The 14,455-nt window shown below is 39.0% G+C and overlaps 1 protein-coding gene and 1 long non-coding RNA gene across 4 annotated transcripts in view; one reads left to right on the top strand and one right to left on the bottom strand.

The window, feature by feature from the left end:
* TTC8 (tetratricopeptide repeat domain 8) overlaps positions 1-14,455 on the bottom strand; it is a 52,365-nt gene that overhangs the window by 9,229 nt on the left and 28,681 nt on the right. For all 3 annotated transcript variants that reach the window (XM_034642634.1, XM_034642633.1, XM_034642632.1), the window contains 4 exons: positions 13,943-14,028; positions 9,869-9,956; positions 7,572-7,682; positions 10-149 (listed from right to left, as the gene is read on the bottom strand). In XM_034642634.1, coding sequence (XP_034498525.1) covers positions 10-149; positions 7,572-7,682; positions 9,869-9,956; positions 13,943-14,028 — 425 coding nt within the window. The remainder of the gene's footprint in view (positions 1-9; positions 150-7,571; positions 7,683-9,868; positions 9,957-13,942; positions 14,029-14,455) is intronic.
* LOC117796010 overlaps positions 11,840-14,455 on the top strand; it is a 34,970-nt gene continuing 32,354 nt past the window's right edge. The window contains exon 1 of the long non-coding RNA XR_004620280.1: positions 11,840-11,919. This is a non-coding gene — a long non-coding RNA (uncharacterized LOC117796010). The remainder of the gene's footprint in view (positions 11,920-14,455) is intronic.

The following is a 14,455-nucleotide window of genomic DNA, read 5'->3' as shown; positions in this document are numbered from 1 at the left end:
AAAGCCCACCTGTAAAACCGGAGCGCTATTTCTGGTTGATCAGAGTAAAAGTGGTTGCTGCCAATGCACGCAATGGCTTCCACATGAGTATTGTCCTGTTTCAAAACTTCTTTGTAGTACTCTGCTGCTGATGAAATATTGTTCATTTCCTATTCTCCATCAAGACAGAAGAGCAATACTTCAGTGGCAAGAAATTATTTTTCTTCTGGCTGATTTATGTTAATTCATTCAACAAATATTGAGAGCCTACCATGTGCCAGACCGTGTTCTCGGCCCTGAGGACACAATATGAACAAAAAGACAAAGCTGCTGTCCTGAAGGAGGGTACACTGGTAAGGAAGGCAAGCAAATGAACAAATAGGTAATATAATGTCAGGCATGTATAACTGATGTGAAGAGAGGCAAGGAGAGGGGCGCCTGGGGTGGCTCAGTCAGTTAAGCACCTGCCTTTAGCTCAGGTCGGATCTCAGGGTCCTGGGATTGAGCCTGCGTCTGGCTCCCTGCTCAGCGGGGAGCCTGCTTCTCCCTCTTCCTCTGCCCCCCCCCAGCTTGGGCTGGCTCTCTTTTTCTCTCTCTCAAATAAATAAAATCTTAAAAAAAAGACACACCAGAGAGCTGATCTCTCTCGCTACCATATGAGTGTATACATGGGTGTCTATCTGCAGACCAGGACAAGGGCCCTCACTAGGAAATGAGTTGGAAAGCACCTTGATCTGAGACTTCCCAGCCTCCAGAATTATGAGAAATAAATTTATGTCCTTTAAGCCTCCCAATTTACAGTATTTTGCTACAGCAGCCTGAGCAGACTAAGATGTTGTCCTTCCAAAGAATAATCTCCACACCGAGGCAGCAACCTGACCGCTGAACCTAATGGCCCTGGGCAGCTGGGTCCCCATGAATATGACTTTTCTGGTTTCCAGGGCAACAACATCCCACAGTGCAAGGCTTCAGTGTCACAGTTGCCAAACTTGGTGTATTAGTCTGCTCGGGCTGCTATACCAAAATACCATAGACTAGGTGGCTTAAACAACAGAACTTTATTTTCCACAGTTTTGGAGGCTGTAAGTCCAAGATCAAGGTGCCAGCATGGTTGGGATCTAGTGAGGACTCTCACTGGCTTACAAAGGGCCACCTTCTCACTGCATCCTCACATGGCAGAGCGAGCACCAGCACACTCTGGTGTCTCTTCTATTAAGGGCTTAATCCCACCATGAGGGCCCCATGACCACATCTCAACCTAATTATCTCGAAAAGGCCTCATCTCTAAATACCATCACGCTGGGGTTAGGGCTTCAACATACTAATTTGGGACGGACACAATTGCAAAAAGACTCCAGCCTGAATGGGTAATTGCTTCAAGGCTTTCAGTTCTGTAAAATTACCTTGGAATGTTTGTACACTTGATTGATGGGCACATAATTTACGTAATCTTGAGGAATTTTAGACTGAAACTAATTTATGTTTTTGGCAACCTCACATGTAGTTTTTTTAAATGTGTTATTGTAAAATATGTGCTTATGCTAAATAATTTAAACACCGCAAAAGGTTATAAAATGAAAAGTAAAAGTTCCCTCCCCAAATCCAGCCAGAGGTACTGTGAATAGTTTATTTTTCAAGAAATTTTGTGCATATATATACACATACATGTGTATACATTCTGATTCACGGTTCATTGTTTTTTACTCTCAGTATCTTGACTCTTTCCATATCAGTACAAAGGGTCCTACCCCGTTACTTTTTTATTGCTGCATCGTTTTCCTTCAATACATAGACCCCAGTTTATTTAACCAGTCCCTTTTTGATGAAGCGTTCGTTTCCGTTTTTTGTTGTTGTTGTTGTTATAAAAAAAATACTATAAAATCATCCTTGCACAGATCTTTCTGAACTTGTATGAAAACATCCTTAAGGAAAATTTCTACAAGTGAAATTGATGGGCCAAAGAATATGCAGGCTTGGAAATCTCATCAGTAATCGCAAACAGCCTCCAGATGGGTTGTGCCAACATACACTCGTAGCACCAGTGTTCATACGTGGGGTATGTTCCTCCACAGCCTTGACAACCCTCCATGTCATGGAACTTCTCCATCTCTGTCAACCCGATTAAGTCGAAAAAGGTATCTCATTTTAGTTTTTATTTCTTTAATTATGACTGAGGTTAGGCATTTCATACACCACATATTTATATTTCCTTTCCTGTGAACTGCCGATTCATGTCCTTTGCCCATTTTCCTATTCTACCTTTTGTCCTTTCACTTGTGGCTTGTGTTATGGGGGTTTGGGTGGGAAACAGGCCTCCTGGATACAGGAAAGCTGGGGGCAGACATGTGGCTCAGAGATCCCCGGGCACTGACTCTGTTTCTCCTTCCAGATTAAATGAGTCTGCCGATGAGACTTAAGTTCAAAATCCAGGAAGTCCTGGTGTTTATAAACATTTCCTTCAGAGGAGAAGTATTAGATGGTTTAAGTTCTTCCAGATGGGTCAGTGGTATAGACACACTGTAGCTGGAACTGGCTATTGTCTCACCTCTGGGGTGATTTTACTTTCATGAAGAGGATCAGCAGCCACGAGGCAGGCCAGTAGGAAAACAAGGGCCTAGGCAAAAGCCACACCATGATTTTGACCCACAACTGCTCTAAGGAAACACCTCGTTTCCATACGTGTTTACAGTCTTGACTAAATGAGAACCTGTAAGTTTGTGTGCATGCACATTTGTGTGTGTGTGTGTGTGTGTGTGTAATTCTCCCACCAATTAGGAAACCACCTGAAATTCAGCAACTTTTAAGCAATGTATAGACTGAGGAAATTAAAAGTAGTCTTTTGTCTGTTTCAGGTATGGCAAATATTTTCCCTGTTGGATATTTCCCTGTTTTGGTTTTATTTCTATTTGCTTTTACAGAAAATTTAACTGTATAGAAAACTTATTTAACTATAGAAAATTTAACTTTTATCTTCCCAAATTCAATCTTTTCTATTATGGCTTTCAGCTTTCTATCGCACTTAGGTCTTCCCATTCCAAGTTTATACAAATAATTCATCTGTGTTTTTTTTCCTGGAACTTTCATGGTTTTAAATCTTTGAGTCATCTGGTAGTAAGAGATTCTTTTAGAATAAGAAATCATTATTCCTCCAGCTCTGTTTTTTAAATAATTCAATAATCCAATTGGTTTAATAGGCAGTCTTTATAACGTTGTAAACTGTCGTATGTATGAACACACATACTCTATTTTGCTCCTTTAATCTATTCCTGCATCAGAATTGTTTAAATTATAGTAACTCTAGCATAAATTTTGTTAATGTAGATTTAAAAAGTATTTTCAAATATATAAATGTCATCTCAAGTATATGAATAACCAGTGATGTTGACAGTGGTTATTTTGGAACGAATTCACAAAATACTAACTATAATTCTATTTAAGTTATTTAAAATAAAATTGCAAATAACTTGAGGTGAATGTTGCAGTGGTTCTCAAACTCTGGTATACACCAGAAACACCTAGTGAGCTCAAACATACAAACAACTGCCTAAGTCCTGCCTCCAGCACATCTGATTCAGTAGGCAGAGGACAGGCCGCCCTTCTCAACCACTCCTGAAGTCATTTTTACACACCGTAAACCTCAAGGACCACCAGAATAATATTTCCTAGCATAACATTTCTGATTTCAAATATCTTCAACAAAGAACAGTTCAAACAGAGACCTGCCTTTTGAATGGAAAAACAGAATTCCTCAAGAACAATTAAAACCACAACCAAATAAATTTAGCAAGAACAAATCATTTTAAACAAGAAGCAATGAACAACAGGCAGCACAACATGTTCGTGTTAAAATAGGAAAACACTGAAAATATACAAGATCAACATGAATGTGATAAATAAAAAAGAACATAAAGGAAGAGGACCCCTCCAGGGAAAAGTCTGATGTACACACAAAAATCCCTAAGGCATATGTAGTGTAGGCTGCAATGCTAAGGGACAAGCTTTACTAATTAACTCCAAATGCACTGTCACATAACGAGAAAAAGAATACACTGGAAATCTGTCTTTGTACGGTAAACTTTGGCACAAGGGAAATTAACTGTTAGGTTCAAGGGGAAATACTGCATCTCACTATTTTAAATTTGAGCTTAGTCCTGGATCATGCTTTCTGTGCATGATAAATTGTCCCCACAACTTGGATGCTTTCTTCTCCACTTTGAGAGCCAACTCCTATTCTACTTTTCTCCCCAAACCTTCCCCTGAAGACTTATAAAAGGGTATGGTCCTACTGGGGAGGGTGTGTGTTGTGGTGAGCGCTGTGTATTGTGTAAGACTGATGAATCACAGACCTGTACCCTGAAACAAATAATACATAATATGTTAATAATAAATTTAAAAAATGAAATTATTTCTAACCAAATAAGAATAATATATCAGTGTACAGAAAGAAAAAATTTAATTATTTATATCTATTATCTGAACTTCAAAAATGGCATCATCAGAATAATTATTCTTGGTAAATATTAATGTACTTTAATCAGTTTCATAATATTCTTATATTATGCCATTGGTATTTTTCTGATGAATATATTTTGTTCAATAGGGTCTTACAAGTAAAATCTTTTCATATAACTACTGACAATCATCTTAAAGATGGCATTTTAAGGTTAATAAATGTTAAAATTGTTTAAAAAAAAAAAAAAAGGATGTGGTCCTTCAAGTCCTGGTCAGACCCTGAGCATGGAAGGATAAAGGGAGCTGGTTAAGGGTCTACTCCCTGTCCCAGCCAGAGCAACAGTGACTATAACAGAGGCTTGGCAGGAATTCTTCCAACCAGCAACCATCAAAGATTCCATAGATGTCTAGCTCTTTCTGCCAGTACTTCCTGCCTGAGAAGAAGGGTAGAAGGACTGAAATGGGCAGAAGGCAGAGCTTAAAGGTCAGAGACCTCTGATTGTATTGAGGTAGTCACTGGTCTGCATGAATACCACTGCTCTCAAAAATCAATTGTATTTCTTGGGGCACCTGGGTGGCACAGCGGTTAAGCGTCTGCCTTCGGCTCAGGGCATGATCCTGGCGTTATGGGATCGAGCCCCACATCAGGCTCCTCCGCTATGAGCCTGCTTCTTCCTCTCCCACTCCCCCTGCTTGTGTTCCCTCTCTCGCTGGCTGTTTCTATCTCTGTCGAATAAATAAATAAAAAATCTTAAAAAAAAAANGTTTCTATCTCTGTCGAATAAATAAATAAAAAATCTTAAAAAAAAAATCAATTCTATTTCTTAAGCTTCTTGGTCAAAATTTTGTTCATGTTCAATTTAGGGTCACACAAGGACAGATACAGAGATAAGAATACAGTATTTTATTTTTATTGAATAAGCAAAGCCTTCTACTTACATGTTTATCAGAATTATATTTCAAAAGGGGAAACAGTATTTCTAGACAATTTAAAAATAAAATTTGTTTTTCATTTTAAAAGTAATGCATGTTCATGAGAGAAAATCTGGAAAATACAGAAAGTATGAAAAAGAAAATAAAAGTCATTCATATACTATTACCCAGATATAGCAACTATTAATATCTTCCACTCTTTTCCTAACAAAATAATTTTAAAATATTGTACCTAGAATTTCAAGGAATTTAAGAGAGGACAGAGATGCTTCTTGTCAGTATTGTACTAGAAGTCCTAAACAATGAGATTTTTTTAATTAAGTGGCAAAATAATTGAGACAAAGAGATGAAACTATGTTTGCAGATGATAACTATTTTATTGACTTAGAAAAATCTAAGAGAATTTACGGATAGGTATTAAAACTTCAAAAAGTATTAGGCCTATTTTCTTTTTTTTTTTTTTTTTAAGATTTTTAAAATGTATTTATTTGAGAGAAAGAGCACGAGCAGGGGAGAGGGGCAAAGGGGGAGGGAAAGCAGACTCTCTGCTGAGCAGGGAGCCCAACGTGGGGCTCAATCCCAGGACTCCGGCATCATGACCTGAGCTGAAGGCAGATGCTTAACTGACTGAGCCACCCAGGCGGCCCAGTATTAGGCCTGTTTTCTAGTATCAAATGAACTTCAAAAAATTAATGTATTCCTACTTACCAGAAATACTCAAATAGAAAATACAACAGAAAAAAAGGATTCCATCCACAGTTATACCTAGGGATGGATCTATGCAGGAAAGAGTGTAACAGGCCTGACACTGCTATTCCTAGAAAGGCCTGCTTGTAAGGTTGGTCCCTGGCTGACTGGCATCTGAGAACTTAGTGGGTTCTCTATATTCATATAAAACTTCCCTCAAAGGATAAGAGGGGCTCACACACCTAAACTTTTTGTGCAACCAGTGTGGTGCATAGACCTGATGTGGTGCGTGAACACCTGCCTCATGGCTTCGAGCCTGGGACGCTGGTAAACGGAAGGCAGAAGGTGCCCATACGACCAACCCCCAGTAGTTACCTCAAGTACCAAGTCTCTCATGAGCTTCCCTGACAGGCAATGCTTCACATATGTTGTCACAACTTGTTGGAAGAATAAAGTGTGTCCTGTGTGATTCCACCAGGGGACAACTCCTAGAAGCTTGTGTGTCTGATTTCCTCTGAACTTTGACCCATGTGCCTTTTCCCTTTGCTGAGTTTGCTTTATAGCCTTGGGGTATAAATCTTAGCCAGGAGTACCACTGAATGCCGAGTCCTGAGTCCTTCTAATAAATCACTGAAACTCAGGGTGGTTTGGGGGACTCCCAATATAACACCTTCAAAATGGAGATAATTACAAAATATTAATTGAAGAAGAACGAAATAAATGGAGAATTTTACCATGATGGAGAGTGGGAAGAAAGGCAGCCCACCACCCCCATCATTCATATATTCAAAGCAATCCCAATCAATATGCCTGTAGGAGTTGTTTTGATTTTTATTGGTTCTTGATAAGTCAATCCTAAAATCAACATGGAAAAGCAAAGGACCAAAAATAACCAGCTGTGAGGAAGAGTAGGTGGTAGAATTTGTCCAACTTGAGATCAGGAATTACTGAAAAGCTATAGTAATTAGGCAGCGGGGGGATATCTCAGTGGGGCTTTCCATGGAATTTGACAACATGATTCTAAAATTTGTAAGAATAAGTAAAAGTCCAAAATAGACAAAACTTTCCTAATGAAGATAAAGAGCCATACCAGGTAGAATCTGAGGCCGCAGTAATTAAGATGGTCTAATACTGGCGCAAGGATAGACAGACCAACAGAACAGAAAGCCCCAAACACATCTACCATATATAAGAAAAAAGTTGATATTTGACATTACAGACCTTGGGAGAAGGATCGATCGACGTGCTGGACAAATAGCTATCTAGAGTGGGAAACTCATTTAAACCCTATTTCATACCACACTCCTTACTCTTCTATATGTTTGAAATACATCATAATAAAAACTTAGTTTGACTAAATGCAATACACTAAAATCTCTTACTCTGTTAGTAAACCACAGGCCAGTAACCATAATTTTACAAATTGTTCTCCTTGCTAGGATCCCAAGGGCCTATGACCTTACTTAAGTAGTGACACAACCTCAATTTCACATCAACTTTTTGAATAATATAAGCCTTACCTCATAGATCCTGGCAATTCCACAAAGTAGGGTTACTTCTCCTGGAAACTTATCTAAGCCTTGTTTGAAAAGATTTAAAGCCGTCACTGGTTGATCCAATGAGATATAAACCTAAAACCAAGATACATTTCAATAAAAGTACTGGTTCTTAAAATAACAGTATTTGTTACGACAAGTTTATAATTATAGCTTAGTAACAGATTATCTCCTAGATATTACAAGTAAAAAGTTGTCAGAAACATGGATTAATTTTCAATGGTGATGTTATAGTCTTATCTTCACATGTCGTATATGAAGCATTCATTCATTTATTCCTTCAACAAACTTCCTCATGGGCTTGCAATTGCCTCAGAGACTGAGAAGTGACTCAGTAAGAAAGGAATGAGGGAAAGTCTTTTTAGGATAGAACAGACGGGAGTTATGTCTATAAGCGCACACAAAGGAACCAATTATGAGATGGAGGTTGGAGACGCAGGAGAAGGAGGAGAGGACCAAGGAACAAGAAGGTCTGAGAAAGAGCAGCAGTGGAGAGCCCTGAAGAGAAGCTGGTTTTGGGAAAGGGCCCTCAGAAATAGAGGAACAGGTTTGTGAGGAATGGGGTCAGGGAGTTGAGAAAGTTAGCACCTGATGGCTTCCACCTAATGAGCAATTAGAACGTCAGCATAAATAACTCATACCCTTTGTAGGAATTTCTGAAATAGGGAATTACAGTTTTAGGCATGGAAACATAAGATGATGACATTTTTTCTTCATGATATTGGACACTCTGTTGCTTTCCAAATAGACTGTGCTTGGAAGAAGGCCCAAATGGATACACAGAAAAACTGTTTATAGTGTTTAATGCTAAAGTATGAGATTAAAGGGAGAGGTATGGATGAAAATACTTCAACTTTTACTTTATAAAACACTGTTGAACGGCTTTTTTAAATACAATAAATAATGTATCAAAGAATATAAAATATTTAATTTTTAAAAAATTAACCATCTAATATTTTCAAAAGTAATATTGTTCCTAAATCAGATTGATCTCTATTACACAGCAATTATTCTTTCATATATTAAAGAAAATAAGTAAATTTTACTTTTATATAGTCATGGAGGCAATAATAGACTTAAGCAAATTAATTTATGGAAAAATATGTCAAACCATGTACTCAACAATAGTTAAAAAGCACATTTTTTTTAACCACCTGGCAAGTGATTATCAGTTAAGAAGATGACAAATAGTGTGACCTGAATTTTAATTTCAAGGTATCAGAAAAGTTTAAAAGTCAACTGTGGTGCTTAGAAACTTAAGAATTTTAGTTTTAATATATAAAGTACAGAAGGTGGACCTAATTTCAAACCTCTCTGAAAATTACAGTAAATAGATGAAGATTATTTAGCACTGTAAGTTTATATAGTGTAACTTTCATTTTGTTTCTTTTTAGTGTGCAAATTCTTAAAACCGTATTTAGGAAGTAGTGGCACTTCCTTTTATAGCTCCTCTTTTCAACCTCCTTTTGCACACTTTTCAATTTTAAAAAAATTCGTCAAGATACAACAAGATGATGTCCTAACCAGCACTTCACCAAATGTTTCAAGTAGCCCTGGCGAGGGCCAAGAAGTAACTTTTTCCCAGGACTGAAAATTCTGGTGGCCCTTCACTTCCGCTGTGGCTGTGGGGAGCAGGACGGGGCAGCGAGGAGGAAGACCTGCGATGGAGTGCTGGCTCTGAACAGCCAAGTGACCCTGAAAAACCTACTTAGCCTCTTCAAGTCTCCACTGACATAAGAGTACAAAGGAAATGTTAAAACCTACCTTGTGGGGTTGCTATGAGGCTTAAATTCACCTGTGGGTGGAACAGACCAGATATAATACCTTCTCCTGAATAAGCGCTCAATCAAGGAGAACTGTTGTCTTTGTTATTACAGCAAAGCCAAGAAGCCCAGGATCTACATAAAAACAATTCTGGTTCTCTACAGTCTGCTTAGGTGGGAGCCAGGCATGCTGTAGATAAGACGACCTCTCCGGAGCCCGTTACCGTGGAGGTGGTAATAAGCCCGTGGCAGTTTCTTCTGCTCTAATGGGCAATCTTTCAAAGGGGTTTTCTTATTTTTCATGGCAATCAATTTCCTTGAGACAGTTACCCTCCATATGTTCTCACTTTTCCACTTGCTATAAAGAAAAATAAGTCTGAGCACATTAACTTGCCAACTATTCCTGAAGAAACCAGCAACTCTCCGTATTTATTGGCCAGAATTTGAACATTTATTTTGAGAAGACAGATTTCACTCCAGTTAAGAATACTTACTTACTTTTGCCAAGTAGAGAAATGTATCTACCATTTCCTGCTGCTTCAGGGCCGATTTAAACTGTTTTTCTGCTTCACGATACATTCCTAACCTAAGAACAGCCATTTTAAAAATTAGACATTCAACTTAAAAATAAACATTATGGCATTTATTCACACACTGAGGATATGAATAGAGACAAATCACATTTCTATCTGTAAGAGTAAGCGTGTACTAAAGAAGGTAATGTCATAACACACAGACAAATCATTATCAGCTTTGTGTTTATAGAGTTGAGCACCATGTTGCCTATTTCCCATATTCACTGTCTATGCAACCCTCCCGTGATGTGTCAAACGTCTATCTGAAGCCTAGACACAGCAGGACTGACAGCTGCCAGGGAGCCACGGCACATCAGTTTACCACCTAAAGAGCTTATAATCAGCTGAACGTACCGCAAGTGACCGGGGTTAATGCTTTCGGGTCTCCATTTTATTGTAAGAACTTAAGGATGGCATTTCTTTGAAAACATTGTCTACTCTGAGACAAAGGCCCATTTTTTAAGCCGTTTTTAAACAGTTTTGATGTAAGTAGTAATTGCCACTTGAGTGATATACCATTTTGTGATTCTAAAACATTTTCCTCTTTTATCTTCATATCCGATACAGATTGTCCTAGTCTACAAATTTGAGATTTGTTCCTTGCCTAACTAGAACCGTCCTGGTATCAGCCCCGTTTCTTCTGCCCAGGGAACATTTTATTCCTGCGGAATCAATCATTAGAGCATTAAAGCTCAATCAGTCATTAAGGCACACTTCAGCCTGTTCTAGATGTGTCGGGCGTTCTCCTAACTACTCACCCCTAGCCAGTTACGAGCTGCTTAGGCACTTGAGGATGCTTTCACTTTGCGAAATGAATATTTCACAGAATGTTCTGCTGTGCTGCTTTCCTTCAGAGCCTTGACAGAAGAGCTCTGACCTTCTACCTGGTTGTCTAAGCCTCGAGCACTGGTGTGGCTACACATGAACAGCTGTTGGAAGATGTGGGATTAGACCCCCCCCAAAACTGCCCTAAAGTTGGAATGCGTGAAATGGCAGAAGCCCCTCCCCCCCACTTCAAAGCTCCCACACCTTTTACCAGGAGTGTTCACAAAATGTTACCAAAGAACTCTCAAGTTCTCTGAAAAACAGCATAGTTCTCTACAGAGCTTCAGCTGAACATTCAAATCTTAAGCATGTGGCTAAAGTTCAGCCACACTTAATTATCCATGAGAGTCTGTATATTTTTATCTAATATGTCTCTTCCCAAAAATGATTTAAAAGGGATTACAATATAATCCTATAAGATACATATAAAACAAGAGTATGAAAACAGAAATAGATTTTTTTAAACAATGGTGATGGAAAGATAAACAAATTAAAAAAACAAAAACAAAAGAGGAATCAAAGTCATTTAGCTACCCTGGAAACCAAAGAAAGGAAGGATGGGTCATACATTTTTTTTCACTACTACATCCTCCAGAGATAACTTCTTCTAGTACTATCAAAAAGGAATAACCACATGGGTTCTTCTGCAAAGGAAATTAAGTGGGCCATATATAAAGCAAGCCTAGGAATAAGGAAAAAACCAGTCAAGTTCATGAATACAGGCCAATATCAGAGAGCCCCAAGTCCCAAGATAACCCCAACTGCCAACTTCTTCTCTCCAATTTAATTCAATAAATATTGTCAAGCCCCAACTGCATGCACATTTTGTGATGCAAAAATGAAGATCACAACCATGAACTAAAGGCACCAATAAGAATGGAACAAAACATGTTCACAAATAAAAATGGAAGCATATTATGGCCAATAAGACAAAAAAAAACAACAACATGCTTTGAGAGCACAGAGGTGGAGTGAACCAAGATGGTTTCAGGGAGGAAGTGACAGGCAAGACTTTGAGAGCGAGACAGGGTGGGGTGGGGGTGGGGAAACATCTCAGATGGAAGCAGACTATCAACACAGGCACACAGCAGAGTGCACCGAATGGAAGGGGATGCCAAGCTATTTGGTTTAACTGGAAGGAAGCAGACAGTAAGTAATGGGAGAAGGGAGTGAGAGGGGCAAGCATGGACTGGGACAAGTTCAGACATGCCACACTTAAGATCCAGACTTCTTCCTAGACGTAGTAGAGATTAACCAAAGAATCCAAGTTATTCTGACGGCAGTACATAAAAAGGATTGGGGGGCAGAGAACCCAGATAAGAAGCTAATGGAACAATTCAAACAAACTGAAAGTCAGAAGTCAGGCATTGGAGTGGGAGTGGGGTAGTAGGGGAGCTATTGTAGACAAAGAACGGGCAGAATTTACTGGTCAGGGGCAAAGAGACACAAGTCAGTTGGATCTCCATCTGCTGGTAATCCATCCTTGACCTCTCCAGTCCAAGTTAGGAGCTCTTCTCTGAGCTTTCCGTGCTTGCTTCTATCACAGTGGGAGCCATGCTTAGGATTGTTTACTGTCCTCCCTCCCCCAGTGGACTGTAAACCATTTGAAGAAAGGACTATCTAATAAATATTTGTAACCCTTGTACCTGGCTCGTTAAATATCTTAGCGAGTCAGTGAATGCAGGAGTGCTGGGCACGTACTAAAGATGAGAAGCTATTAAGGGACAGAGGAGAACTGATTAATATGGCAAGGTACACTCATTTAAATGCCATCTTATACAGACAGCAGAAGGAATCCAAACTGTGCTTTTCTTTAATTATTAAAGATTTCTTCAGGTTTTGTTTAGAAGCTCAAGATTTCAAGCTGGCCTTCAGAAATTATATTCATAAAAGTTTAATGGTATAATGCTATGAAATTACCTTTTACTAGAAAATACTTCCTCAGCCTAATAGCAGAAAAAACACTTAAGTTCTATGTAAAATATGAAAGTGGAAAGTAGTCTTAATTTCAACCAAAAGGGAACAAGCATCCTTTTTATTCCATTTATATATTTCCTTTTCCTCACAGTGTTTGATAAGTTTATAAGTACTAAAGGATGCTTACAGTAGCTGGTCTACCCTGTTTTGAATACTAAAAGATGTATTTGTATTTATAAAATAAAACTGCCTGCTTGTCTCTATTTTCCAAATGCTCCAAATGCATTTTAATACCAGGCAACAAGTACAACTGTTAGATCTCAGTTACCAGCTGCTATATAATATTCATAAAATTAATTACAACTTTTCTGACCTCTCAATTTGCTTAAAAATGTGTTTATGGGCGCCTGGGTGGCTCAGTCAGACGTCTGACTCTTGATTTCGGCTCAGGTCATGATCTCAGGGTCATGGGATCGAGCCCTGTGTGGGGCTCCATGCTCAGTGGGGAGTCTGCTTGAAGAGTCTCACCCTCTGCCAACCTCCACTTGCGTGTGCACTCTCCCTCACCCCCCCAAAATGTGTTTAAACATTAAGTGAATTAATGCAAGAATATTCAGATCCTAGAGAAACACTGGAATTGTGCAAGTAGTAAGAGAACTGGCATCAGAAAGCTGAGTTCAAATTCTTGTTCCACCACTTACAGGCTGTGTGAATTTGGACAAGTCACTTTATCTTTCTGAGGCTCAATTTTTCTCATCTGGACAAAGCGCTAATCATAATAGCAACTACCTCCAGGTGCTGTGAGATTTAAGTGAGATAATGTAACATATGGACAAGCTAGCTCTCAACTGTGAAGCACTTTACACGTGCAAGGCATCAGGGGACATAAAAAGACTTGCGAGCAAGAGAAGAGGAATGGGAATCAACAGACTCAGTTCTAACAGGTCCGTTACTGGTCTTATACTAAGTAGTTCCTGATACAAATCACAGGCTCTCTCTGGCCTCAGCTTCCTCATCTGAAAAGGGGTGCTGGATCTGATGGTCTCCGAGTTTCCCCTGCCCAGCACTACCATTTTAGTATTCCAAAGCTATCGGTCCTTGGTGCTACCACGTTCAAATGCTTCCTCACCTAAGTCAAAGACGTATTTCTCATTTCTACCCAAGGAAACCCACCCAGAAAAATAATGATCAGAGTTGAGACTCTAAAATATGCCACACCATGTCTAAGCCCTTTACAACCAATCAAAATTTTTACCTGTAGTAACATTTTCCAATCTGTACTTTCCACCACCAGTCCTTATACTGAGAGTGCTCTGTGGAAAGGGCAGCCAAGTCCAAAGCCTTGGAAAACAATTCATTTTGGATTAGCATTTTCTTTCTGAACAATGAACAGAAACAATAAATAATGAAATAAACCATATAATTAGCATCAATCAAAACATGCATTAGAAATCAGACAGAAACTCAAGTTGCTCATGTTTCCAGATGGCTCCACCAATTTTCCCTAAATAATCAGTTCCAGACCGGAGGGCTGGCAGCAGATGAATAGTAAAAACTGATCAAAGAAAAGCAGATGTACAATATATTAGAATACAATTTTAATATACAAGGCACAAAATGGATATTAAAAAATCCCCTAAGTTGTATGCTCTCCCCACCCTTTCTCTACCGTCCAATGATTCAAAGTGCCTCTAAACTCAGTGGCAGCCAAGCCTTTGGTGTGTCAGCCAGGTCCAACTGCAGGCCCCAGTTGAAGACAGACGTAGAG

Source organism: Ailuropoda melanoleuca, chromosome 14 (assembly GCF_002007445.2).
Source record: "Ailuropoda melanoleuca isolate Jingjing chromosome 14, ASM200744v2, whole genome shotgun sequence".
NCBI classification, from domain to species: Eukaryota; Metazoa; Chordata; class Mammalia; order Carnivora; family Ursidae; genus Ailuropoda; species Ailuropoda melanoleuca.
The sequence above is the reverse complement of the archived record's forward strand: the minus strand, read 5'-3'. Positions and strand labels throughout refer to the sequence as shown.